The 25,425-nt window shown below is 37.3% G+C and overlaps 1 protein-coding gene and 1 pseudogene across 1 annotated transcript in view; one reads left to right on the top strand and one right to left on the bottom strand.

Moving 5' to 3' along the window:
• Positions 1-18,213, top strand: part of LOC107717437 (sodium/potassium-transporting ATPase subunit alpha-3-like) — a 38,840-nt gene extending 20,627 nt beyond the window's left edge. Inside the window, 21 exon segments of the mRNA XM_016524182.1 lie at positions 3,330-3,446; positions 3,524-3,583; positions 4,599-4,802; positions 6,431-6,544; positions 6,629-6,763; positions 6,855-6,972; positions 7,060-7,328; positions 9,564-9,624; positions 9,627-9,761; positions 9,865-10,109; positions 10,418-10,610; positions 11,137-11,449; positions 11,790-11,940; positions 12,064-12,232; positions 12,330-12,484; positions 12,596-12,719; positions 13,556-13,701; positions 14,436-14,566; positions 14,645-14,746; positions 16,510-16,601; positions 16,827-18,213. Of these exon segments, the coding sequence (XP_016379668.1) occupies positions 3,330-3,446; positions 3,524-3,583; positions 4,599-4,802; positions 6,431-6,544; positions 6,629-6,763; positions 6,855-6,972; positions 7,060-7,328; positions 9,564-9,624; positions 9,627-9,761; positions 9,865-10,109; positions 10,418-10,610; positions 11,137-11,449; positions 11,790-11,940; positions 12,064-12,232; positions 12,330-12,484; positions 12,596-12,719; positions 13,556-13,701; positions 14,436-14,566; positions 14,645-14,746; positions 16,510-16,601; positions 16,827-16,855 (3,063 nt within the window). The 3' untranslated portion in view covers positions 16,856-18,213.
• Positions 18,214-22,194: 3,981 nt separating this feature from the next.
• On the bottom strand, positions 22,195-24,739 carry LOC107717439 (prenylated Rab acceptor protein 1-like; annotated as a pseudogene).
• Between the last annotated feature and the right edge of the window lie 686 nt (positions 24,740-25,425).

Below are 25,425 nucleotides of genomic sequence, written 5' to 3'. Positions count from 1 at the left end.
AGAAATATGTTAATTCAGTATACACATTATCCCACCGGTTACAATTGTGACTGACCATAAAATAAAAATTTTCACACACTTTTCCCAAAAAAAAAAATGTATTAATTATTTCAAAGGGTTACTAATGACGCATCATTTGGATATTTTCATGTCTGGGAAAAATTTGGGATTAAACGGGCTAAAATGCGTTTTCAACATAAAGTTAAGTGGTTTTCATTACCCATTTTACTCTTAGTAATTTAATCATTTAATAAATTTCATAATTTAAAAGTTTAGTGCAGAAGTATCGAATCGGTATCGATATCGACGATACTGCCTTGAAAAATATTGGTATCGTATCGAAAACAAAATAAGGGGTATCGCCCATCCCTCACAGGTCGATGTCACGCAAAACCCCGCCCCCTCTCTCGCGAACTGTCAGAAGAGAGAGGCCGTGGAGCGCTAGGGAGACTGGTACAGTTATTTCCCTTTGTTAAATGTCCCGCGACTGAAAATGGTTTAAAAGAGAAAACCCACCACTTCGGGTCGACTTTGCACCGGGGCCATTCTCTGCAGACTTATTTAAATATTGCGCGGGAACGACAGATCCGATCAGTTATCCAGATAGAGAAGTCAGCTGATGTTGCCAAGTGTAAACGCACCATGTCCTCCTGATTGACTGACGATCCGATCTGCATGATGGCATGTTAATGCCAAGTGTAAACGCAGCCTAAGATGTGCTTAAATAGTGACAAGATGTTTCATTTGTAAGATCAACGTGAGCTGATAGGGGTGATCCTCACTTTCTATTCATTTAATTATTGAGTGGTGTCACCTACCACACACGCACTCGCTTTTATCACAGGATCTGTGGCGTTGTTGTGTGTCCCGTGCAGGCTGGCTAGAAGGTCACTGTGTGTGTGTGTGTCCGGTTGGTTTTGGGCAGGTGGTGTGATGCTGAGAGTCATCAGGCATTAAATGCAGCAGCTGACGGCGACAAGCTCTCACGCTGAGAGAGCAGCAGGTCAATATCTAATTACCCCACATGAAGTGGCATATATTCCTCTGTCTCTCCCTCTTTCTGTCTGCTAATCTCTCTCTCTTTGGATATCTCTCTTAGTCTGCCAGCTTTTCTCTCAGTCCCCACCTCTGCATGCTCTTCTCTCTTTCTATCTGTCCCCTCTTTTGTTTCTACTCTTTATCACTCCATCTTCTTCTCTCATGTTCTCATTCTCTTTAAATAGGCGTCACCTGGCTACGTCTTTCGGTCTAAAGCAGGCGTGTCGGCTGACCATAAAAATGCAGATAAAAACCTCAGTCAAATGTCGTGTTGTGTTTGGCTATGTATTTTTTTACATCACTGCTTGAATTTGCAAATGTAATCAAAAGACATAGGTCTGTTTTGGATTGCTGATAAAACCTCCTCTTGCACGTAAGGTTTGATAGTAAGGATAGTTTCTGCTGGCCCCCTTTTTTTGTACAGTATTTCCCTGCTGATATTTTGGCAAAACTAATTTTATATTACAATATTTTAATGAAAAATAAGTGAAATGTTGGGTTAAAAGTAATATTTACAAATAGTTTTATTTTAATAACATTAAATACAGTAATTTTATATATTATATATAATGTAAAAATAGCTCAAATGTAATATTATTTATATAAGTATTAAATATATTATATAATATTAAATATAACAGTACTTACAAATAAATATATTGATATATTTGTATTAAATATTTTATTTACACAACCAAGCATATACAAAAGCATGTACATTTTTATTGTGTATTCAATTGATTGTTTTAAATTTGCAGTATTACAGTAGTAGTTTTCATATTATATTTATATATATAGAGAGAGAGAGAGCATACTACAACTGTTTTAATATTTAAATATAAATACAGAATACTATTTTAATTGCAATAGTTTTTAAATATAACAACATACTTGTTGAATATTTTATATATTTTAAAATATTATTGTTTTAATAAATAATACTACAGATACGTTGTGTACTTTTAATCATACTCATAATTACCAAATTGGCACGGTTCTTTCCATACATTGACCAGCAGGGGGCTCCACTCATCCAGAGCCTCATGTGAGAGTTCCTGTTACACAGGGTCTTTCCTCAGTAATTTCCTGGAAGGGGATTCACTATTCACACATCGACTGCTCCACAAGAATAGTTCTTTATTCCCTGGAAGGAGGCATGTTGGTTGTTCTGGAACCTCAGTATTGATCAGTCAGAGGTCAGATGATACACGGTTTCCTGCTTTAATCAGAATCAGAATCAGAAGAGCTTTATTACCAAGTATGGATTTTATCCCCACTTCTGTAAGCATCCTCTTTGGCGTGACGAAGCTGTTTGAGTTTCCCAGTAAACCACGGTTTATCATTATTAAATGATAAGAATGTCCTGGTAGGAATGCACATATCTTCACAGAAACTGATATATGAAGTTACAGTCTCTGTGAGCTCGTCCAGATCGGTGGCTGCAGCTTCAAAAACACTCCAATCAGTGAGGTCGAAACAGGCTTGTAAATCACGCTCTGCTTCATTAGTCCATCTTTTAACAGTCCTTAACACAGGTTTAGCTTAATGATGACTGCCCCACTAAAATAGCACCACCCGAGTCTCACGGGAGCCATCTTGGCTCTGCTGGATTTATACTGTGCTGCAGTCTTCCGGTATGATAGGATTACACATCCAGCCAATAGAAACAGAGGATTTACGGAAGGGGGTGTATTGTGATAGTACATTGAAAGGTCAAAACTGTCCATGATAGAATAATTATCTCAACCTCAGGCGATATATATTTCTAATCGGATAAAATCATCAGCCTGTTAGATGAAAACAGAAGTGTAATATTCTCCAGAGTCTGAACTTTGATCTCTGTCTTCATTTAGATAAAGAACAAAGTGTGAAAAATTTGATTTAAAATGTTTTTAAGGGCATGCACTCTCTGAACTGTGTATGTGTGTGCACGTTTCACGAAATATTTTAGACATTCATGTCACTGTGATCTGAAACAGACACATATTCAACCTAATCAGAGTGTCTTTGATGAACAACAAGAGTCTTTGTGATGCCACACTCTCAAGTTCTGTATTCTTTCAGCAAATTAAATGAGGTTAAATGACCTCTTTGAGGTGAGAGGGACGGACGGTTATGTTTGGACACTTCCCATGATCCACCATCTGCCAGACCAGTGTTCAAAATGAAATCACAGTGAATGTAGAGTAAATTACTTGAAATGTTCTATTACATTGCAGGTAGAGACTAAACTCTCAGTTTCTGTGATTGATTGTCTAAAGTTAATTAACTGATTATACTCTGTGTTTTAGTATGGGCGATCGGATAGCTATCGCGTGGCCACGACGCAAGATAAAGATGATAAAGATTCTCCAAAAAAGAAGAAGGGGACGAAGGATCTTGATGATCTGAAGAAAGAAGTTCCCCTGGTAAGAATCACACTGACAAAGCAGCATGGTAGCAATCTTTTTCTTTTGTTAATTTTCCTTTTTACCTTCCATTTCAGACAGAACACAAGATGTCCGTTGAGGAAGTATGCCGGAAATTTCAGACAGACATTGTTCAGGTAAATTTACAAATTATTTAGTGTTTGCTAAAAAACACCCTTTTCCAATTATAAATCTGATGTGTGTAGGTGACTTAAAAAATGTTTACATATAATAGAGCAGAAAATACTCACCTGAGTAGATGAACACATTTTAGGAATGACTGTTTTGCAGCACTTCTCCTTATTGACCACTAGAGAGCTCCATACTCTGTATAATACATTGGTTTAAACATTTTGCGTCCCAGGTAGAATACATTCACTAGCTGTAATGATGACAAAGCTGTTTGTTTTCAAACTTTTCAATTAACAGAAACTAGGAGTTTCAGTAGGTATAGTAGATTTATGGAATATAATAAATATTATAAATATTTAGAAGATACTTGACTGTGATTAATTTCATGATCCAAGAAGTTTCTATAACTGCATATTATTTAATTAAAACAACAGTTTTTGACGGGAAAAATAAAAATAAGAAATAAAATGCCAATTTATACATTTTACGTCTTGTTTGTAGCACTAAGATTAGTTGAAATAGCTTTTTGTTAATTTATTTAACTATTTAATAATATTTTATATCGTTTTACCTAGTTCAGAAAATGCTTACTTTAGTGTTAAATTTTTAAAAACATAATTTGTTTCGGGTGTGGCTGTTGTGCTGAACTACTTATTATTGACCACTAGGGAGCACTATACTCTATGTAATACATTTAATGCATTCTTTTTGATAAATAAACAAATAAAAGTGTATTTTAAATAAATTTAAGTCATCTTGTCAGTTGTCACCTCCTTGTATGTTTACTGAGGCCCCCTGGATGAGAACCACTGGCATAATAGACCCTTATTAGTACACAGCATACTTGATATGTTCACACAGTGAATACTTAAAATAAAACTTTGAATTTGCATTTGAAAGTAACGTTTGCTAATGATTAATTCAATTAAATTTTTGCATTTTAGCTACTTGTTCGAAACTGAGTGGCACGACATTGATTCAGTCATTTTAGGCAATTATCTCTTTCTCTCTTCACAAAAGGGTTTAACTAATGCAAAGGCTAGAGACTTTCTGGCAAGAGACGGGCCAAATGCTCTGACCCCACCTCCCACAACACCCGAGTGGGTTAAATTCTGTCGTCAGCTGTTCGGAGGTTTCTCCATCCTGCTGTGGACTGGAGCCATTCTCTGTTTCCTGGCCTACGCCATTCAGGCTGCTACCGAAGATGAGCCAGCTGGAGATAACGTGCGTATACATTCACATGCTAGCCAGGGGCGGATTTAGTGAATTGGGGGCCCCAGGCAAAATATAGGAATGGGGCCCTATACATTTGCACACATTTTCCTAGATCAAACTTGAGGTTCCTTTTTTGTTGTGATGCTTGCTGATGTTTGATCAATTTAGTCTTCTCAAATCATCAGGACTTGCCTAAAATAAAATCTATATATAAAACAGTTACAATGTTAGTTTAAATGTTTAACCTATATAAATGTGCGCTGTTAGACGCATATCCAATCGTTTTTGCGGAGCGTTGAAGCTGAAGCACGCTCTGCAGCACATGGAGGTGCCAGAGCCATCACTTGCATTTTTTTCTTATAGTGGAAGCAACTTAAAATACGCAGTCATTTTTGCTCATAAAGGTAAGAGTAATACATCATTCTAAACTGTAAAGGGTCTAGTTTTATTTGTGTGCACTCACAATATCAACAAAACGCTTTCTGCCGTCTCGGGCTTGAACAGGAGCGCTTCACAATGATGAACCTAAACTCAGACATGATCAAAATATATAGAAAGCTTTAAATTACTACTTTAAAACGAAATAATTCAAATCGAAAATAGAAACTCTTTCATTATGTAATCCCTGCATTTCTCTCTAAAGGCACATCCAATGAGGAGATGGCCAGTCATTGTTTTCATCACCATAATTGATGGATGTCTAAAATATAAAAATAAGGAAAAGCCTAAAACAGGCCTGATTATAATTTGCATTTTATTTTATAATTCCGTCTAAAAATTCCGTACAATTAAAAAATAAAACACAAATTATAATGGCATATATGTAAAACTTTGTCCTGTAACTGTAGCCTATAGCTGCTTATATTTTCAGATTTTTATGTTGCTCTTTTCTGAATACCTTAAAATTTAAAGGATTTGCTGCAACGCAATTTTGTGTGATATGTGAATTATTTATTAACCTATTTTTTTTATCCATGCAGCAAATGTTTTAAAAACAGCTTTAAAATGACTTTATTGCATTTCAGACGCTTTTAAAGTACTTTTCACTATAAATTTTACGGGTAGCTTGAATGTAAACATTGTCATGAATTCGTTGTATTCCCATTTGTGAAATAGTCAACAAATTAATTGTTGTAGGCTAACCCGATCTCATGAAAGTGCGTATAGCACGATTTTCTGCTTCTATTTGGCATAATATTTCTATACAGAAATTGACTTTGGCACGCAAAAGACTGATAAATTCATAATTAATGTCATGGCTGGTTCAGTCGACAGAAATACGGGAGACACAGGCCTATAATAACTGCTGAAATGTTTGCGGGCAAATCTCAGTCTGAGCGTACGGCTGCACTCACAGTGCAGTCGTACACCTGCAGGCGCCACAGACTCGGACGGTTGTCGTGGTAACAAACACCGTGAACAGCAACCGTTCGCGTGTCAGCGCTGAATGCTCATATCCTATATGAAAAGCATTTTAGGGGGCCCTTGGCTTTTGGGGGCCCAAGGCGGTCGCCTACCTTTGCCTAATTGGTAAGTCCGCCCCTGACGCTAGCATCGTGTCCTGCTTCAGTGAATCCTCATTGAATCTGAATACATGAATATAATATTTGAATGCGTCTTCTTTGTTCTCCTCTCAGTTGTACCTGGGTATCGTGCTGTCTGCTGTGGTCATCATCACTGGCTGCTTCTCCTACTTCCAGGAGGCAAAAAGCTCCAAGATCATGGAGTCATTTAAAAACATGGTGCCCCAGGTACTGGAAACAATCCATGCAGACTTAAAATACACAGAAACACAAAGAAACAGTGAGTAGAAATGACTCTCTTTCTATCCACAGCAAGCATTAGTAATCCGTGAAGGAGAGAAGATGCAGATCAACGCTGAGGAAGTGGTAGCAGGCGACCTGGTAGAGGTCAAAGGTGGAGACCGAATCCCAGCTGACCTTAGAATCACCTCTTCTCATGGCTGCAAGGTTTGTGATTTATAAACTCCAATCCTTTGTAAGGAATCGTACTCGCTTTGCTACCCATTGGGCAACTGTGTGTCTCTGATATCATACGTAGGTGGATAACTCCTCTCTCACCGGCGAATCAGAACCTCAGACGAGATCACCTGACTGCACTCATGACAATCCTCTGGAAACCCGTAACATCGCTTTCTTCTCCACTAACTGTGTGGAAGGTTCGGGATTTGCTACAGTGAAGTGTTGAACCTGTCTATATGTAAAAGTCAAGTTCAGAGGTGTGACGTTTTTTGTTTCTCTATCAGGCACCGCTCGTGGTATTGTAATCTGCACTGGCGATCGCACCGTGATGGGCCGCATTGCCTCACTGACCTCAGGACTGGAGACAGGGAAAACCCCCATCGCCAAGGAGATCGAGCACTTTATTCACATCATCACAGGCGTGGCTGTCTTCCTAGGAGTGTCTTTCTTCATTCTGTCCATCATTTTGGGATACTCCTGGCTGGAGGCCGTCATTTTCCTCATCGGAATCATCGTCGCTAATGTGCCTGAGGGTCTGCTGGCTACTGTCACTGTGAGCACATGCAGTCAACTAAGCATTTAAATACAGTTCAGTAAGGGTAGAAACTAGGGGTGGGTGATATACTAGTAGACACGATTAATGGTAGAAATTTGTCAGCCGGTAGAGATTTTGGACTATTGTCTCTATCGTGGTTACACGCTCACATGACGTTGTTGTGCTACGTGGTCTCGAAAACTTATCGTTTGCACACGTTTTTAAGCATTACGGTTTAAAACAAGTGATTTTAAGTTGGTAAAACCAAGCAGCAGCGCAAGAGAACTCATTTCACTATATGCGCATGCTATCTGGGAGACTGTTTTTGAGTGCTGTCGGAGACGCTTTATAAGCCATGAACGGTTAAATACACACACTTTTATGTGTCAAAATGCCCGTCTTTGCAACTGCCCTCGTAAACAAATTAATTAAGGTCTTAAGTGAAAGCAAACAGCTGAGAAAGGAAACGTGTAACAGTATATTGGATCTGGGCAGCTCTTAAAGTGACAGCAGTCCAATATTCCTGCTAGGGCTGTCAAAATGGCTGAAAAACTAAATTTGATTTTTTAATTTAAATATTATCAATATTCGAATTATATTCTAATTTAAAAGGCTTAATTTCAGTTAGGGGGAAAAAGAGCTTTTGGCTTCTCTCCTGAGGCCACAAGAGGGCGCATCGAGCAAAATATTATGCGCGTTTCTTGAAAGCATAATAAAATAACACGACTATCTTTGAAAAAAGTGCATAATGTTTATAAACCTTATATAATTAATAAAGTTGCTTAAACAATTAGAAACAAAACAGCATCATGCATGTATGTATAGTTTAATAGGCTGCAAAGGACCAAAAACTAATCACAAAAAGTACTTTCTTCATTTAAAAACTTGAGATGCAGTGGGATGGGGAAAACCGCCATAAAGTCTTGAGACATGTTTTTTAAAAGTTGAACTTACATTAATTTTGCATAGCTTTCTAAACATGCGGTTCTCTTGTGCGAGTGCACCAGTGATAGATGTCCCTCTAGAAAATGCAATAAATATGCGTTCTGTGTGAACGGCTTGGTTTCAGTTTTGACGTAAACAACATCTTCCCCGCATTGATTGTTCTCTTTTTCTGCAATATTTTGAATGAACAACGTAGCAGCGCCGCATCTAGTGGGTTCAACTGGATAGGCTAACAAAAGCATTAAAATGCAATGACACTTAGGCTACATCGTCGTAGCATTTCGTGCACCACTGATAAGGCTGCCTGACGCACACCTAAAATTCGAATGCAACGTTTTTGCATTCGAATGTGGATTTTTATTTTAAATTCGACGAATATTCGAAATTCAACATTTTTTTTGAAAGCCCTAATTCCTGCTGTTTGTCATTCATGTTAATCAAAACGAAAAAAAAATCTCACTGCTCTTGTCTAAATCACTTTTGTAACTTTAATAAGAAGAAATATATATTTAATTTACACAGTGAATAATATGCAGTGTTTTCATACATTTGATTACTTTATACAATGTATGTAGCATTTCTTATTTATTTATTCTACTGTAGATTTTTTGTCCTATTTATTATAATTAGTTTCTTATTCTTATTTAATCGCTGACTGTTTAGTGTGACTGTTCGCTGACTGTTTAGCTGACTGTTTCAGTAACTTGAGTTTTATTTTTAAATTTAGGCTAGTATTAGTTTTTTTAAGCAAAAAATAACTACATCATCATGATATATATTGTTACCGTGAAATAAAATTACTCACATTGTGATATAAGATTTTGGTCATATCGCCAACCCCTTCTAGGAATTAAGAATCAAAAACATACAGTGTAACCAGTGTAGTCCAAAAAATAATCAACCAGGGTAGTCTGATTCCCAACTGAATGACTCTCATTAACCAGTTCTTTTCACTGCATCAGAACCTTGACTTCACACCAGTTTGTTCCTTGATTTTTAGAGCCTTCATGTATTTTTTTTAGTGAAGCATTTAGCACGACCAGTGTAGTCCGATTTCTGGGCAAAAGACTATTTATATTGCATCAAAACATATAGTGAATTTATAACAGTTAATATGTTGCATCTAAAAAGTGTAAACACCTTTTGCAATAATTGTTTTAAATGTATTTATTATTTAAAATGATCAATTCATAATCATTTTGCAATTAAATCACCATTAAGGAACCGGAACAATTTAGACAAATTGGAACTAATTTTATATCCCTTAATGTAATTTAATTAATCTCTCTAATGTATCTTTAATCTCAGGTGTGTCTCACTCTGACGGCAAAGCGTATGGCTCGGAAGAATTGCCTGGTTAAGAATCTCGAAGGATTCTTAGTTAAGGATCTACCTCAACTATCTGCTCGGACAAGACTGGAACTCTGACCCAGAATCGAATGACTGTCGCACATATGTGGTTCGACAACCAGATCCATGAAGCTGACACCACTGAAGATCAGTCTGGTTTGTTCTTTTCTTCATTTTAAGATCCGAATGATGATCTAGTCTTACCCACTTTATGACACCAGTTTTTCCCTCCAGAGTCTAAGTTGATCTCTTTCTGCAGGTGCATCATTTGATAAGAGCTCAGTGACATGGGTGGCTCTGGCCCGTGTGGCGGCTCTGTGTAACAGGGCTGTGTTTAAGGCAGCACAAGACTCTCTGCCCATCCTAAAGAGGGACGTTGCGGGTGATGCTTCTGAGTCCGCCCTGCTCAAGTGTATCGAGCTGTCCTGTGGCTCAGTCAAGATGATGAGAGAGAAGAACAAGAAAGTAACCGAAATCCCATTCAACTCTACCAACAAATACCAGGTTTGTCATCAGTTACTGATTTTCAAAATCAAACAGAAAATATCAATATGAGTTACAATCAGTGGAAAAGCTGAGGTTCAACGAACAAACAATAGCACATTGTGTAGTGCAAAATATTGTCGTTACTGTGAAAATAGTGGAACTAAATATTGTTTGGTTCTGATAAAAGACTAAATGTAAATCTGAAATCCTTTTATTTGAGACAAATGTGGATAATAAAGTGTCTGGAGCTCCTCTGCGGCATAGAGACGGGGTGTAATCATAAACTTAGTTAAGTGTAGTCATCCTTCTTTCCATATTTTTCCCAGCTGTCCGTCCATGAGACAGAAGACCCCAACGATAACCGCTACCTGTTGGTGATGAAGGGGGCGCCAGAGCGCATCCTAGATCGTTGTTCCACCATAATGCTGCAGGGTAAAGAGCAGCCCATGGATGAGGAGATGAAGGAGGCCTTCCAGAATGCCTACCTGGAGCTTGGAGGACTTGGAGAGCGAGTGCTGGGTGCGTATATGTAAGGAATAATTGAGGACGGGCCATTGAATTTTTTGAAAAATAATGCACACCCTAGGTGGTGATGTGGCCACGATGCGAAGCGGAGACCATTGACCATTGTTCATCTACACGTTAATATAGTTGATGTCCATTTTTGGGAGTTTGAGCGGCTGTGTAATAAGCAGAGAAATGTATCATTGTTGCGAAATAAACCCCTTTATGATAAATGAATGATTATAAAACATAACCACCTTAAAATTGAGTATATATAAAAATCGATTATATTAAACTATATGCATCAAAAGTTTGGATTTTTTTTTCTTTTTTTCCAAATTGAATAAATTGCATTTTAAAATATATCCTAATAGAAAACAGTTCTTTTAATTGTACTAATAATTCAGAATATTACTGGTTTTACTGTGTTTTTCATTTTAAAAAAACTGCAGTCTTCATGGGCATAAGAAATATCTTTCCAAACATTAAAAACTCAATTATATATTATACAAATATGTGTAAACTTGCCTTCTCTCCACAGGATTCTGCCACCTCTTACTGCCCGAGGACCAGTACCCTAAAGGCTTTGCCTTTGACACAGAAGATGTGAATTTCCAGACAGACAACCTTTGCTTTGTGGGACTGATGTCAATGATTGACCCGCCCCGTGCTGCCGTGCCTGACGCTGTGGGAAAGTGCCGTTCTGCTGGAATCAAGGTCATCATGGTGACAGGAGATCACCCCATCACTGCCAAGGCCATCGCCAAGGGTGTGGGCATCATCTCAGAGGGTAACGAGACTGTGGAAGACATCGCTGCCCGCCTCAACATACCCGTCAGTCAGGTCAATCCCAGGTAATGCAATGACCAGCACTGTAAATGCACACGGCACCTCAACATGCATTTATGGTGCGGTCAGATTAGCGAAATTTCGTGTGCAAAAAAAGATTCATTGTCTGTCAATAGTATAGCATTGAATGAAGCACAGCTCAAACAGAAATCACCTCCAAGCCAAGCAGCTTTCTGTTGGCCAACATGGCCAACTTGAACCTATTGCGAAATCTGAATGGCAAAATATTTTGCCCTCACGCAAAATTCCTTTTGAAATATTGGATTTTGCCTTAAAAATTTGCCGGACAAAGTGATTGCACTACAATCATGTATTTATCAGTATTTATTGTTTTGTGTGTTTTAGGGATGCCAAAGCTTGCGTGATTCATGGAACAGATCTGAAGGACTATTCTCAAGAGCAAATAGACGAAGTTCTGCAGAACCACACTGAGATTGTGTTTGCCAGGACGTCTCCTCAGCAAAAACTCATTATTGTAGAGGGTTGCCAGCGACAGGTAAACACACATCTTGCATTTCAAGATTGTTTATGTTCCTCAGTCCTCCAAAAGTCCTTTGTCATTTTAATAATGTCTTGATTATAGCTTTCTACATGTCCTGTTTATGTTTCTGTCACTTAGGGAGCCATTGTGGCTGTAACAGGTGATGGTGTGAACGACTCTCCGGCACTGAAGAAGGCTGATATCGGTGTTGCTATGGGCATTGCAGGGTCTGATGTGTCTAAACAGGCCGCTGACATGATTCTGCTGGACGACAACTTTGCCTCCATTGTTACTGGAGTAGAAGAAGGTGAGTAAGACAAGAGGAGACTAGTGAATTGGAGGGCAGGACCAATGCCTTTTGATGTTGTCAAACAACATATGAAAATCCATTTCTCCCCATGCAGGCCGACTTATCTTTGATAATTTGAAGAAGTCCATTGCGTACACCCTGACCAGCAACATCCCTGAGATCACTCCCTTCCTGTTCTTCATTATCGTCAATATCCCTCTGCCCCTGGGCACCATCACCATCCTCTGCATCGACCTGGGAACTGACATGGTAAGCACGAAAAACAGAAAAGGAAAATAGGAGAAATAATGACCGACTCTCACACTAATATATACTCACACAAACATGAACAGAAATTTAACTCTCTCTCTACCTCCACAGGTTCCTGCTATTTCCCTAGCTTATGAAGCTGCAGAGAGTGACATCATGAAGAGGCAGCCCAGGAACCCTCTGAGAGACAAACTTGTGAACGAGCGTCTCATCAGCATTGCTTACGGACAAATTGGTTGGTCACAAACAACTTTGAAACTGTCAGCTGTGCTACAAGCTACCAATATTAGGGTGGAAAACCTGGAAATAAAAATTTAAATTGTGAGTTCCAGGCCTGAAAAATGATCTATTTCTTATCCAGTTATCATTACAGGAAAAGTAATTTGTTAATTGTTTTAAAAGAACTTAAAAAAATATAAAATAGAATAACTGTTTTATATTTTAATGTATATTAAAACTGTAATTTATTCTTATAAAAAGCTGAATTTTCAGCAGTCATTACTCTAGTTCTCAGTCTTCTGTGTCACATGATCATTCTAATATGCTAATTTGCTGCTCAGAAATATTTGTTATTATGGTGAAAACAGTTTTGCTGCTTAATATTTTTGTGGAAACCGGTTTTTAGAATTCTTTAATGAGTAGAACGAACATAGATTATTTGAAATAGAAATATTTTGTAACATTTCAACATTTCGTTTTTAATGTCACTTTTGATCAGTTTAATGCATCCTTGCTGAATAAAAGTATTCTTTTTTTTTTTTTTTAAATATCATTGATCCCAAACATTCGAACAATAGCGTATATATCATTCAGACATTGGAACATTAAACAAAACATTAAACATTTGAACAAATCAGCTCACCTACACATTTGCTCAGTACCACAAATAAAACTAGAAAATATGACAAACTTGTTTGGAAACAACAATGAAACTTTATACTGTTATTTCTTTTTGTAAATTAAAAAAAAAAAAAGATTTAAAAAAACCCTGTTTTTTTATATAACTAATAAATATTACAATTGTGTGGGCCTCTGTGCAAAACAAAAGTAAGCATGTGCTTGTGTGTGTAGGTATGATCCAGGCTTTGGGTGGTTTCTTCAGCTACTTTGTGATTTTGGCTGAGAATGGCTTCCTGCCTTCACTGCTCGTGGGTATCAGACTCAACTGGGATGATCGTTCGATGAACGACCTGGAGGACAGTTATGGACAGCAGTGGGTGAGTGTTTTCATGTGTTGTGGAAGTGTTTAGATCTCATACATGTCTCATGAGAGATTCAGGGGCCCTTTACACGACAACGTTTTCAGCCAAAAACAGGAAACTTTTTATGCGTTTTGCCTGTTCGTTTACACGACAATGGCGTTTTGGGGTCTGAAAACGCATATTTTTGAAAACGGGTTTCAAAGTGCAAGTTTTTGAAAACGCCACCATTGTCGTTTCCGTGTAAACACCCAAAACGGGAATCTTTGAAAACAGTGACGTCATGCGCGTGCGTAGTACGTGTTACGTATGTAGACATGCGCAATACGTGTCGATTTTAAAGGCAAGCGCGAACAAACATACACAACAATGGCGGAGTACATGGTACTGTTGTTGTTGCTCAAAAGTTTGCTAACGCTTCTTCAGCAAAGTGTGGATTTACTTCACCAATATTACAACCAACAATGGAGAATCATCATATACAACATATAATCGTCACTTCCCTACAGGTACTGTTTGCTAACAAGGTGACAGCGCCAACTACTGGCCTGGCATATGTAATACAGCGTTTTTGCCCGTTTTCACGGATATGTGTAAATGCGAATCGTTTTGAAAACGTTGTCGTGTATACGTGAAACTTTTTAAAAACGCAAGGGAAAACTTTTCCGTTTTTGACTACATCGTTGTCGTGTAAGTGTAGCCTCAGAGACATTTCCCTGCATGTTGTAAGATGTTGTGTTCATGTTCCCCAGACGTACGAGCAGAGGAAGATTGTTGAGTTCACATGTCACACAGCGTTCTTTGTCAGTATTGTGGTTGTACAATGGGCTGATGTCATCATCTGCAAGACCAGACGCAACTCAGTATTCCAGCAGGGCATGAAGTGAGTTCAGGACGTGTGTGTACATTTGTGTTTGTATTCACAAGAACATTTGATGTAATTGTATTTCTCCTTTTACAGGAATAAGATTCTGATCTTTGGGCTGTTTGAAGAAACAGCTCTTGCTGCATTCCTCTCATACTGCCCGGGCATGGATGTGGCCCTCAGGATGTACCCGCTCAAGTGAGTTTAACACTGTTAGATCGGGTCTCCACACCAGATAATAATTAGGATCCAAGCATGAGATTGAACAACAATGAAAATGCATAAGCAAGGAAAAATTAATAAGAAATATAAAATATGAAATATAGAAACATAATAAATGAATAAACATAAACGAATAAACAAAAAATACTTGAATGATATAATGATAAATTATAAAAATGATCAAATAATAAAAATAATCAAATAATAAATCATATGAATGACTAATGATCATAAAATGATTATGTGAATAAATTATTATAAATGAATTAAAAAACATGAAAATAAAAACACAACACACACAATTTGCACGTGAGGATCTAAGGATCCTTCAACACACACCCGTGCACAAATGTGTACAGGAAAAGGGATTTTCCAGTTGCAAGCACACGTCCAGTTACACCTCAAAGGACATTTCTAACATTTTGGGTCGGTAAGGTCTTTTTTGCTTGCTTTTGAAAAACATTACTGTCATTTTTGATCTTCCTTGCTAAATAAAAGTATTAAAGACATTAAAGAATAGTATTTTTCAAATAAATGCTTAACATTCTATTCATCAAAGAATCCAGGGGGAAAAAAATATTGACCAGCATGTTTCATGAAAATGTTTCTTGATTACCAAATCAGCATATTAGAAAGATAATATGACAATGATAACTGAAGTAAAATTTCAGTTTTGCCATCACAGGAATAAATTATATTTTTAAATGTATTAAAACAGAAAAAAAGTTATTTTAATTTGTAATAAACATCATTTCATAAGATTACTGTTTTTTCCCTTTTTTTGAATGGTAGTGTATCTACATACAGGTGCATCTCAATAAATTAGAATGTCGTGGAAAAGTTCATTTATTTCAGTAATTCAACTCAAATTGTGAAACTCGTGTATTAAATAAATTCAGTGCACACAGACTGATTGATTGGCATGTCACCATATTCTAATTTGTTGAGATAGTGAATTGGTGGGTTTTTGTTAAATGTGAGCCAAAATCATCACAATTAAAAGAACCAAAGACTTAAACTACTTCAGTCTGTGTGCATTGAATTTATTTAATTTATCTTTATTTATAAAGATATTTATTTATTTAATTTGAATTTATCAAATTTCACAATTTGAGTTGAATTACTGAAATAAATGAACTTTTCCACGACATTCTAATTTATTGAGATGCACCTGTACTTAGCAATGCCTTCTTCACAAAACATTTGGAATAAATGTCAATTTTAGATAAAAATGGTTTTTAAACCATTTACATGCAGTAGACATTCATGCTTTTCATGTTTCTTGAATATGGGGTGTAAAAATGCATAAATGGATTTATATGACAATAAACATTCAATGTACAGCTTACGAATTTAATGCTATATTGAAATGTATTATGCATTTATTTCTTATTCAGAATACTGTTATTGAGCTTGTAAACTGGCTCTAAATATATTTCTTAATTTTATTCAATTATTGAGAATCTGAAAATAATCAAATCAAACTGAAATTGATTCAGATTTCGGATTTCATGATTCATTTTATTAGTAAATAATCAATATAATTACTAGGTCATTCATAAATACACATGTGAGATGCATGACCTATATCACATGACCTAAAGTTATGCTATAGACACAAATGTTCACAAACATGTACACAAACATTTCATAATCTGTTACATGAAGTATATGGTACTCAATAGTATTCTGCAAGTTAAAATATTCTCTCTTCTCATTTGTCTCTCTCTTATCTCCAGGCCGAGCTGGTGGTTCTGTGCTTTCCCATACAGTTTTTTAATCTTTGTGTATGATGAGGTCCGAAAGTTGCTCCTGCGCCGGAACCCCGGTGGTATGTGTTCCTTCATATAGTCTCAAAGACGCATGCACAAAATCACACACTTCTTATGAGCACGTCTGGCATAAGACCCCAAATTGGGTTATTAAAGTTCTTTCTTTAAATCAGGGATGCAATAAAACAGTGTTCAGTATAGAATTATAAATGAAAATTCATCAGTGTGCAAATGATGTGCAAAAACTCAAACTGATTCCTGCTGTTTTTCTGTCTTTTTTGAAGGATGGGTGGAAAAGGAGACATACTATTGATCAACAAATCTTCTTTACTCACATTCCTACATCTTCCATTTAGTTCTACAACTTCTCTTCCCAACCGAGACGCACAACCAGCCCTCCTTTCAAAGAGACAGCTGCTTTAAGCCAATAGCACGTCTCTCTCCCCAAAGAGGAAACCACAAAGCACCTTCCAGACTCTCAAATGTCCACATCATGCCCCCCATTTTCTATAATAATCTTTGCATGTATTTTCATACGGCAGTGTACATAAAGTCTACTATATATCTAAAACTGGAAGCTGCATAATCATTATGTAGATTCGAAAGGAGCTTTTGACGCTAAAAAGGGAGTATGTACGCTCGCCTATAAAAAAGGCCGTCCCTCCACCGATCCTTTAAATCCATGCCTTTTCCCTCAACCTACCCTCCAGTCACACACGGATACACGAATCACACACAACCTGTTGTTGGACCCCAATGCACACACTAGACTCCGTTTAACATAGGAACTTTCACATATTTCACTCATGTTTTGTTAACAATTGTGCTTGTTAGGTGATTTTATGTTCTTTAATCACTAATGGAGGTGGTTTGGTGGCTTTGTTTATATTATTTTCTACTTGCGTTTGATTGACATCGGCATCCTCTCTCACTTGTTCGTTCTTCGTTTGTGTGCTTGTTTGACTGCTACAATAACCCCAAATGTTTCAATACACTCTCAGTCTCTGTGTTTTAGGGGAAATGTAAACAATACCACATCTGATTAAACAAATAAAGGCATATCTTGGAAGATAGAAACACTGAAAAACAGTATAAAATGATTCTCTTGTATGTTTGAACTCTCGTGACTGAAGCACACTAGAAGCAGGTCAGTTTCCGATCAGGTTTTGCACAGAAAACTAGTATGGTGTTGAACAGCATCTCTGGAATAAAATCAACTGCCGACATGAATCGAAACACACCAGGTTTTGTTATCCCCCTTTTATGCCAGTTAAATTTGCTGTTTTTGTAAATTTACATTAACTGTTGAAATAGATTTCAGCTTTTATCTGTCATATCAACAGTTTGTTCTCCTAATATCTGATTCGAGAAACAAACTTTATCGTCCAAATAATTTCTGGACCAACCAGTTGAGCCTGGTGTGTGCAGGTTCCTGCGCTGGTTTATCAGGAGATGCGATCGCTATGAAGCAGTATCAGGTCTTGTTGTCTGTTGTCTGTGTCTGTGCGTGTATGTTTGTGTGTGTGTGTGTGTGTGTGTGTGAGGTGAGGGACAGTGCGCTGATGCAGTCAGCCATTGGCTGTTCATCTGACAGACATGTGAATATTGTGATTAAAGACAGAAGGACAAAATTACTGGTAGAAACATGTATCTGAAAGGTCAAATCCAATAAAACATCTAGTACATTTAATACTACCAAGTGATGTCTGACTCTTCATCTCTGCATCTTTATCTTCTTACCAAATATCTTTTCAAGTTTTTTTTTAAAATGAATTGTATTATGAGATGTTACTGTTAAATCACTGTTATTTGAAGATGCTATATTCAGTGCAGATTCGGTGCCTTTTGTGTCCCCTAAAGATCATGATATTGCCTCAAAATTTTCAACAACATCAATTTTAAAGTAAAAAAAAAAACACCTTGTGAACTTTAAGCATATTTAAGTTTTTATTTATATATAATTCTAAACATCAGTAATACTTTTCTTTAATGTGTATGTATTTTCCAAGTATTAAATTCATAAAAAAGAATAATGAACGTTTTTAACTTGTCCCTCAAAATATTGTCCACCCTGTTATATTCGGCTACTGGCCCTTTAAATGAAAGTTGGAAAAATAAATTATATCTTTTCAAACAGCTGACATAATTTCTTTGAAGGAAAACAACTGCGGAAGGGGAGTGAGAGCCTCTGTTTTAATTGTCTGTTTTTATTTATTTTATATTTCCAATCTGATGTGCTCAACTTTAACATGTCCACCCTGTTAAGGGGAATGTGAAAAAAAGTAAATAGAAATTATTATTTGTAACAGTACCATTTTTAAAAATCCAATAAATTCTTTATTTGATAGACCTTCTGTGTCAGACTTAGTGTAATGGCTGATTTTAGGTCAAAATGTCCATCCTGTTAAGTCAGAAAACCTAACAGGCTGGACACATTTAGTGTACATGGTGATAGTGACAGCAATTGATGCTGAAGTTGAAGAAGTGGTGTATTTAATTATTTTTATTTTAAATATAAAATTTTACATATTCATAAATATTTAAAATTGTTGTTCATTTGTCCCTAACAGGGTGGACATTTTTGGTCCTCCTTCACATTTAATTTGGCTCATAATTGCTTGAATTTATATTAAATAACTGAAAAGATACTTTTAAAATGAAACTAAAACTGCCAGCAGGTGGCGGTAAGTCACTGATTTTTATCACAATCATTCATTCAATTGATTTATTCGAACAGCTGATTCATTCAAGAATGAATCAAGTGACTGTCTCTATGAATGGGTAATCATGAATCACTGACTTACTAGATTCGTTTAAAAAAAAACGTTAATTCATAAACGAGACACCGCTGTGTTTGAATGGAGATGCGCAGCGGCTCTGCTGTGTCTTTGTTTTAAACTATTTTCGACAACGAAATAGAGCAAAATCAGACAATAGTGTTATAGTCAGACAATGTAAGTCACTTAATATTAACTTCTTGTTTATTGAATTGTATTGTATTAAATCAGTTATCACATTTACAAACTCCCTTAAAAATCATTAAAAGCTGTCACTCATCTTAGTTCATCTCGATCTCACATTTATAATCAACGAAGCTCGAAAGCTTTGAAGCTCCCCTGAGCGCAATCACAAGTATGATGATGATCGGGTCAGTCGCACTGGTGCTCCTAAAAAAAATGTAATAGTCGCACGCAGTAGTTTTCAGTCGCAAATGGTCGCACTGTCGAGCCCTGCTAAAACTTCAAGGTCATTTTAATAGCTCACAAAACAAGCAAATATCAGGTCAACAGTTTTTTCCTTCTTCTAGTTTTATGATAATTGATAGTATTGAACAATCAGTAGTCAATTCTCAGCCTCACACACACAGGACTTCAAATCAACCACACCCACTGCTAAAACTCCCATCTTCTCCTTCTGTCCCCTCACTGAGGCAGAAGTATCAAAACTTCTCCTCTCCAGCCATCCTACATCATGCCCTCTAGACCCAATCCCCTCACACCTTCTCCAAGCAATCTCTCTTACATTTTTACCAGCACTCACACATCTCTCGTCACAGGCACTTTCCCCACTTTATTCAAGCAGGCTCGGGTAACCCCACTGCTCAAAAAACCTACATTAAACACTTTATTTACAGATAGCTACAAACCTGTCTCTCTCCTTCTGTTCATAGTGAAAACTCTCAAACGAGTTGTTTTCAACCAGGTATCGTTTCTTTCACAGAACAACAAACTGGATGCTAACCAGTTAGGTTTCAGGAGTGGCCATTCAACTGAGACTGCGCTACTGTCAGTGACGGAAGCCTCTCGGATGGCAAAAGCTGATTCCAAATCATCAGTTCTTATTCTGCTATTGTGATCACTTGAATATAGAGTTATTCATTCAAATATCATAATTTAGTTATACATTCAAAATCTGATCCGTTATCGCGCTAAAAACCCTTCACTCATAAATCATCACGTCTGTCTGGTGATCCCTAGTGATTGGCTATAAGTGTGGGCGTCGACGTCAACATCAGCATCAGCCGCCTCTGCAGTGTGCGTGTGTGTTTAGTAACGTTGTGATGACGTTGTGATGATTGGATACAGTACATGCACACTTGGGTTTGTTTGTTAACCAATTAGCTAATACAATTTAGATGTTTGAAAACCGCCAAACTGACCCCAAACCAGCCCAAATTTTGTTTACCTGCCCAAGCCAATTTTTACCCGCACAATTAAATTCAAAACCGCCCAACTGATTCAGAATGCAGCGGCACGACTGGTCTTCAATTAACCCAAACGGTCCCATGTCACACCTCTCTTTATCTCCCTGCACTGGCTCCCGGTTGGAGCTCGCATCAAGTTCAAGACACTGATGCTTGCATATAGAACAGCCACAGGCTCAGCACCCTCCTACTTCCACTCACTTTTGAGAATCTATATCCCCTCCAGAAGTCTGAGATCTATGAGTGAGTGACGCCTTGTGGTACCATCACAGGCAAAAAATCACTTTCCAGAATATTTTTGTGCAGTTTCGTTTCGTTCCTGGCTGGTGGAGTGAATTTCCCACCCCTATCTGGAATGCTGAATCCCTGACAGTTTTCAAGCGACAGCTGAAAACTCGTCTCTTTCTACGCTACTTGACTTCATCATAAATTAAAAAAACAAAAACGTAAAACATCTGAATGCTCAAATGTCGGCAGAAAGTTATTTGGTGTGCTATTTCTGATGTCCAGGAGTTCGTTCCTAGTAAAGCTGATCGGGAAAAAATTGCTTAAAACAGGACAAACAAACAAAAAAAGTACAAGTACCAAGTAGCGACAAACCATGGCTGCCATCCACGGCGCCACCTTGTTTAACAATGAGATGAGGATGAAAAACTCACCTAGTAACCAGAACACAGCAGCTATATTCTATTTTTTTCCATATAAAATCATCCAGTTGTGCTTTGTGATACATCTTGAAAAGCTTGAATAATATCTGCTTACTCTGTATTGAGAAATCAGTAAATCAGAGTACAGTTCAAATTTATATAACATGATTTACTGTGTATAAAATAAAGGTTCATTTCAAATGTATGTATTATTTTACTCATATATCATTGGGGTCCCCAGCATCCCAAACATGAAAATTATCGGTTTCAACAGAACACACAATACCCACTAAACAATAACCACTATTTTATCTCCTTTTCTAAACAATGGCAAACAAGACTGTCTTTTTAGGCCACAGCAGTGACTGTAATATGCTGACCGCAGCATTCATCATACATTGATGTCAGTGCAAACTACCGACTTGCAAAACTGGGCTGCCTAACACACACACACACACACACACACACACACACACCTAATGTCCCTTGGGAGAATGCTATGGGCTCACTGCAGTGCTCCTCTTTCTCGCTCCCTCCCTCCATCCTTACTGCACTGCTGTAATGGAATATCGATCGGCTGCTCTTGCCGCAGTGTTTAAAAGGAGAGGTAGATCCCACTCAAGGTCATCACTATGGCAACTTAAAAATGAGATGGACTGTCACTGGCCTGATGTCATAAAAGCAGGTCACATAAGTCAAATTTGTGTGATGTGACAAGACAATGATAAAAAAAAATTAAAATAGGCAATAAGTCTAGTTATTGTTCTATAAGCAGTCGTTAAATAAACATAAGACTTCAAATACTGTACAGGCTGAGCATTTTATTGCACTTCCCAATCACTGATAAAACAGAAGCAAGTTGTAAAATAAAAGACGATAAACAAACATTTCCATAATATGAGAGAACATATAAATCCAAAAAAACTTCCACTGGGAATATTGGCATCAGAAACTGATTACACTGAATAGCAATAATACATTTTTTTCTTTGCTCACGCATGCTGTTATTAAATCATACAAGACTGATGTAACAACATATGACCTAAATATAGCTTAAGACAAATGATTATGTAATGATCGGTACCCTATAAATCACACAAACTGCCAAGACAGTACATTCTTGTTGTCTGAATGTTTTTCCTCGCTATTTTGGATGATCTAGCATAACATTTTGATCAAAAACTATTCCTTGTATTTGTCCTTTAGTGCGAGAGGATCTGTAAACCTTTAAAAGGATAGCTCATCCTGTGATTTACTCACCCTCATGTCATTCCAAACCTGTATAAACCATCTCCTGTGAAACATAAATGAAGAATTTGTTTTTCAAAATATCTTCTTTTGTATTCCACAGAACAACAGTTTTCAGTTTTGGGTCAACTATGCCTTTAAAGATAGTATTAATTGAATAAACTGGATTTTTTTTTTTTGCATTTGGGTTTAGTTTGTGCTTTAAGGATGCTGTAGAGATAAATAATGTAACAAATGAACATGATATCCAATAGGTACCAGTAAAGGCAATTGAGGTCTTTCAATGTGCTTGATCTGTTGAGGGCAATGTCAGTTTAACAGTCCGCATTTCTGGCCAAACTGTGAGTAAACTGATATTTTTAAATTAGTGCAACCAATATGTGTTTATCTAAAAGATGAGGCAAGACATTGTAGGTTAATATGAGCCAAAAGCTCAAAGGTGAGAGGCTTAAACAGGTTCCATGAGCAGCTCATCTATGTCAGACGACTCCAGCTCACGAAATGCCGCATGAGACCCGATAACAGCTAGTGTAGCACCTGAATAAATAAAAATAAAAAATCAGTTTCTGAGGAACCTTTTCTGGAAAAACAAGTACGGAAACCCCTCCTGCTAAACCTAACTGGTGTCCCTGAGTCAACTCACGACCTGAGAGAAACAGAGGAGTGCGTTTGCTCATCAGATCACTTTACATCACATCAAATATCCAGCCCTTAAACTTCAAACTAGCATTTTAAGCAAACAAATCCAATGACGCAGCTCATACAGCCTCACATATAACCACCAAAACAACACCTCACTCTCTTACCGAAAACAACCAGCTTCTTTTCCAGCGTTTTCAAGTGAATTATATAGAAGGCACCAGCAAACACTCCCAAAGCAATCAAGAGCATTGGGGAACTGATGCTGGAGGAGAAAAGGAGAGAGAAAGTTTTATTTGAACCTCCTGTGAATGTTTATTCTGTTGAACGCCTTCCAGATGGTTGCATGAATGAGGACCTTCAGAGAAACTTAAACACACACAGCCATGTTGTGTACATAAGAACAGAGGCTTATCAAACTTTTTTATTTCTATTACAGTGAGCCTTTTATTTAATTTGAAGAAGCTACATATTTTTGATTATTACCTCATTTGTAACATACATTCTAGATGATTATTAGCAAGCAGTTCCTTACATGCAGTAGAGGATGAGTCCCAGGAAGATGAAGGTGTAGTTGCTGTGATAGGTGTTCAGGTTCCTCAGCACACGCTGGCACAGCTCTCCAAAATTGCGTGGTTTGGAGAACTTGCGCTGGTCCACAAAACTGGCCCACGGACGGATGGACTTCCTCCTGCGGTCAACCCAATCCTTAATCACATTACCAGACAGACCTTTGGGCAGCCACAGCCTGACATCCACAACAGACAGGAAAACAGAATTACCAGAAGAATAATAAAGTTTATACATTTCCTTCATTTTAAAAAATATGTGCACCATAACAACACAATTAAGGATAATAACAACACATAACACATCATATATGACATGATTTTTAATTATGTGTAATTCATTATAATGGCAAACAATAGAAATGAAAGGAAGTTACTGACTGTAGATTGATATGACTTAAAATGAAAGAATACACACTTTACTCACCTCCCCACTACTCCAGCCCCAGGAAGCTGTTCTGCCTCACTGCTGAAAGGGTCACTTGCTTTTCCATCCATTTCAGTGCGTCTAATAACATAAGAATTGAATTAACAGGAAAATATAAGTACTGTAACTATTAAAACATCTAGTTAATTTCCAACTCAGTTCAGACTATTATACTATATGGCACTGCTATGAGTTGTAGAGGACACTCTGGGTGTCGAATGAGGAAAATGGGGCCCTTTTCTAATGAAATGTCCACCATCTTGCTCATTCAAAATATTTTCAACCTATTTGCATTACTGTAGTCATTACACTGCTATATTATCATAGTACACAAAGGAGAAGAGGTTAAGAGGTATGGGAAACCTTAAAAGTGGAAAACGTTGGTATAAGAAGGTCTCTTGAGAACAGAATGAACAAAGACTTTATTAACTCCCCAGTAGAGCACTGCATACACTTTTCTCTTTCATTTTTTATGAAACAATAAAAAAAACAAATTAAATAAACGTAATAGCTTTCATTATTCTACCTACTTCGTTTAGAATACTTTCCATCTACTGTGCAGCAAGTTATAAATGTCTTAAATTACATTATGTGCGCTAATGGAAAATCGAGGTCACTCATATGGGTTGGTGCAGAAACTCTGCATCCACAACGACAAAGAATCCGGAAGAACAAGTTTGTTAAGCTGCTGCATTACGTCAGATGTGTCCAAAACATATTAAGTTATGAAATAAGACCATCTAACAACGCGATCTTTTTGACGGGTTGGTATAAAAACACACCCCAAAGTTTGTTTATCAAATCTGTTACGGAAAATATTCGCTCTTTCTTCAGTAATGTTGATTCCCCAACAACTATGAAAATCTGATATAAATGAACTTTGAGGAGCGACTGTAAATTTAGATATTGCAAAAACGGTGCACTGAGAGGAAAATAAACCCTAAAACAAAGATCTTACTCACAGTAACGTTACTTTCTGTAGCTGTGTTCAGTGTGTTGCTGTGCGGCGGATATGATGTGGTTAGCCAGCAGGAGCTGTGACGATCTTCTTCTGTAAACGAACTAACGACCGCCTCCTAGTGACACGGACCAAACCAACAGGACAGGCAAACAGATATTAATCAAAGTCTCACACGTATTTTTAATACG

The sequence above is a fragment of the Sinocyclocheilus rhinocerous genome, unplaced genomic scaffold (assembly GCF_001515625.1).
Source record: "Sinocyclocheilus rhinocerous isolate Xijiao unplaced genomic scaffold, SAMN03320098_v1.1 scaffold1622, whole genome shotgun sequence".
Lineage (NCBI taxonomy): Eukaryota > Metazoa > Chordata > Actinopteri > Cypriniformes > Cyprinidae > Sinocyclocheilus > Sinocyclocheilus rhinocerous.
The sequence above is the reverse complement of the archived record's forward strand: the minus strand, read 5'-3'. Positions and strand labels throughout refer to the sequence as shown.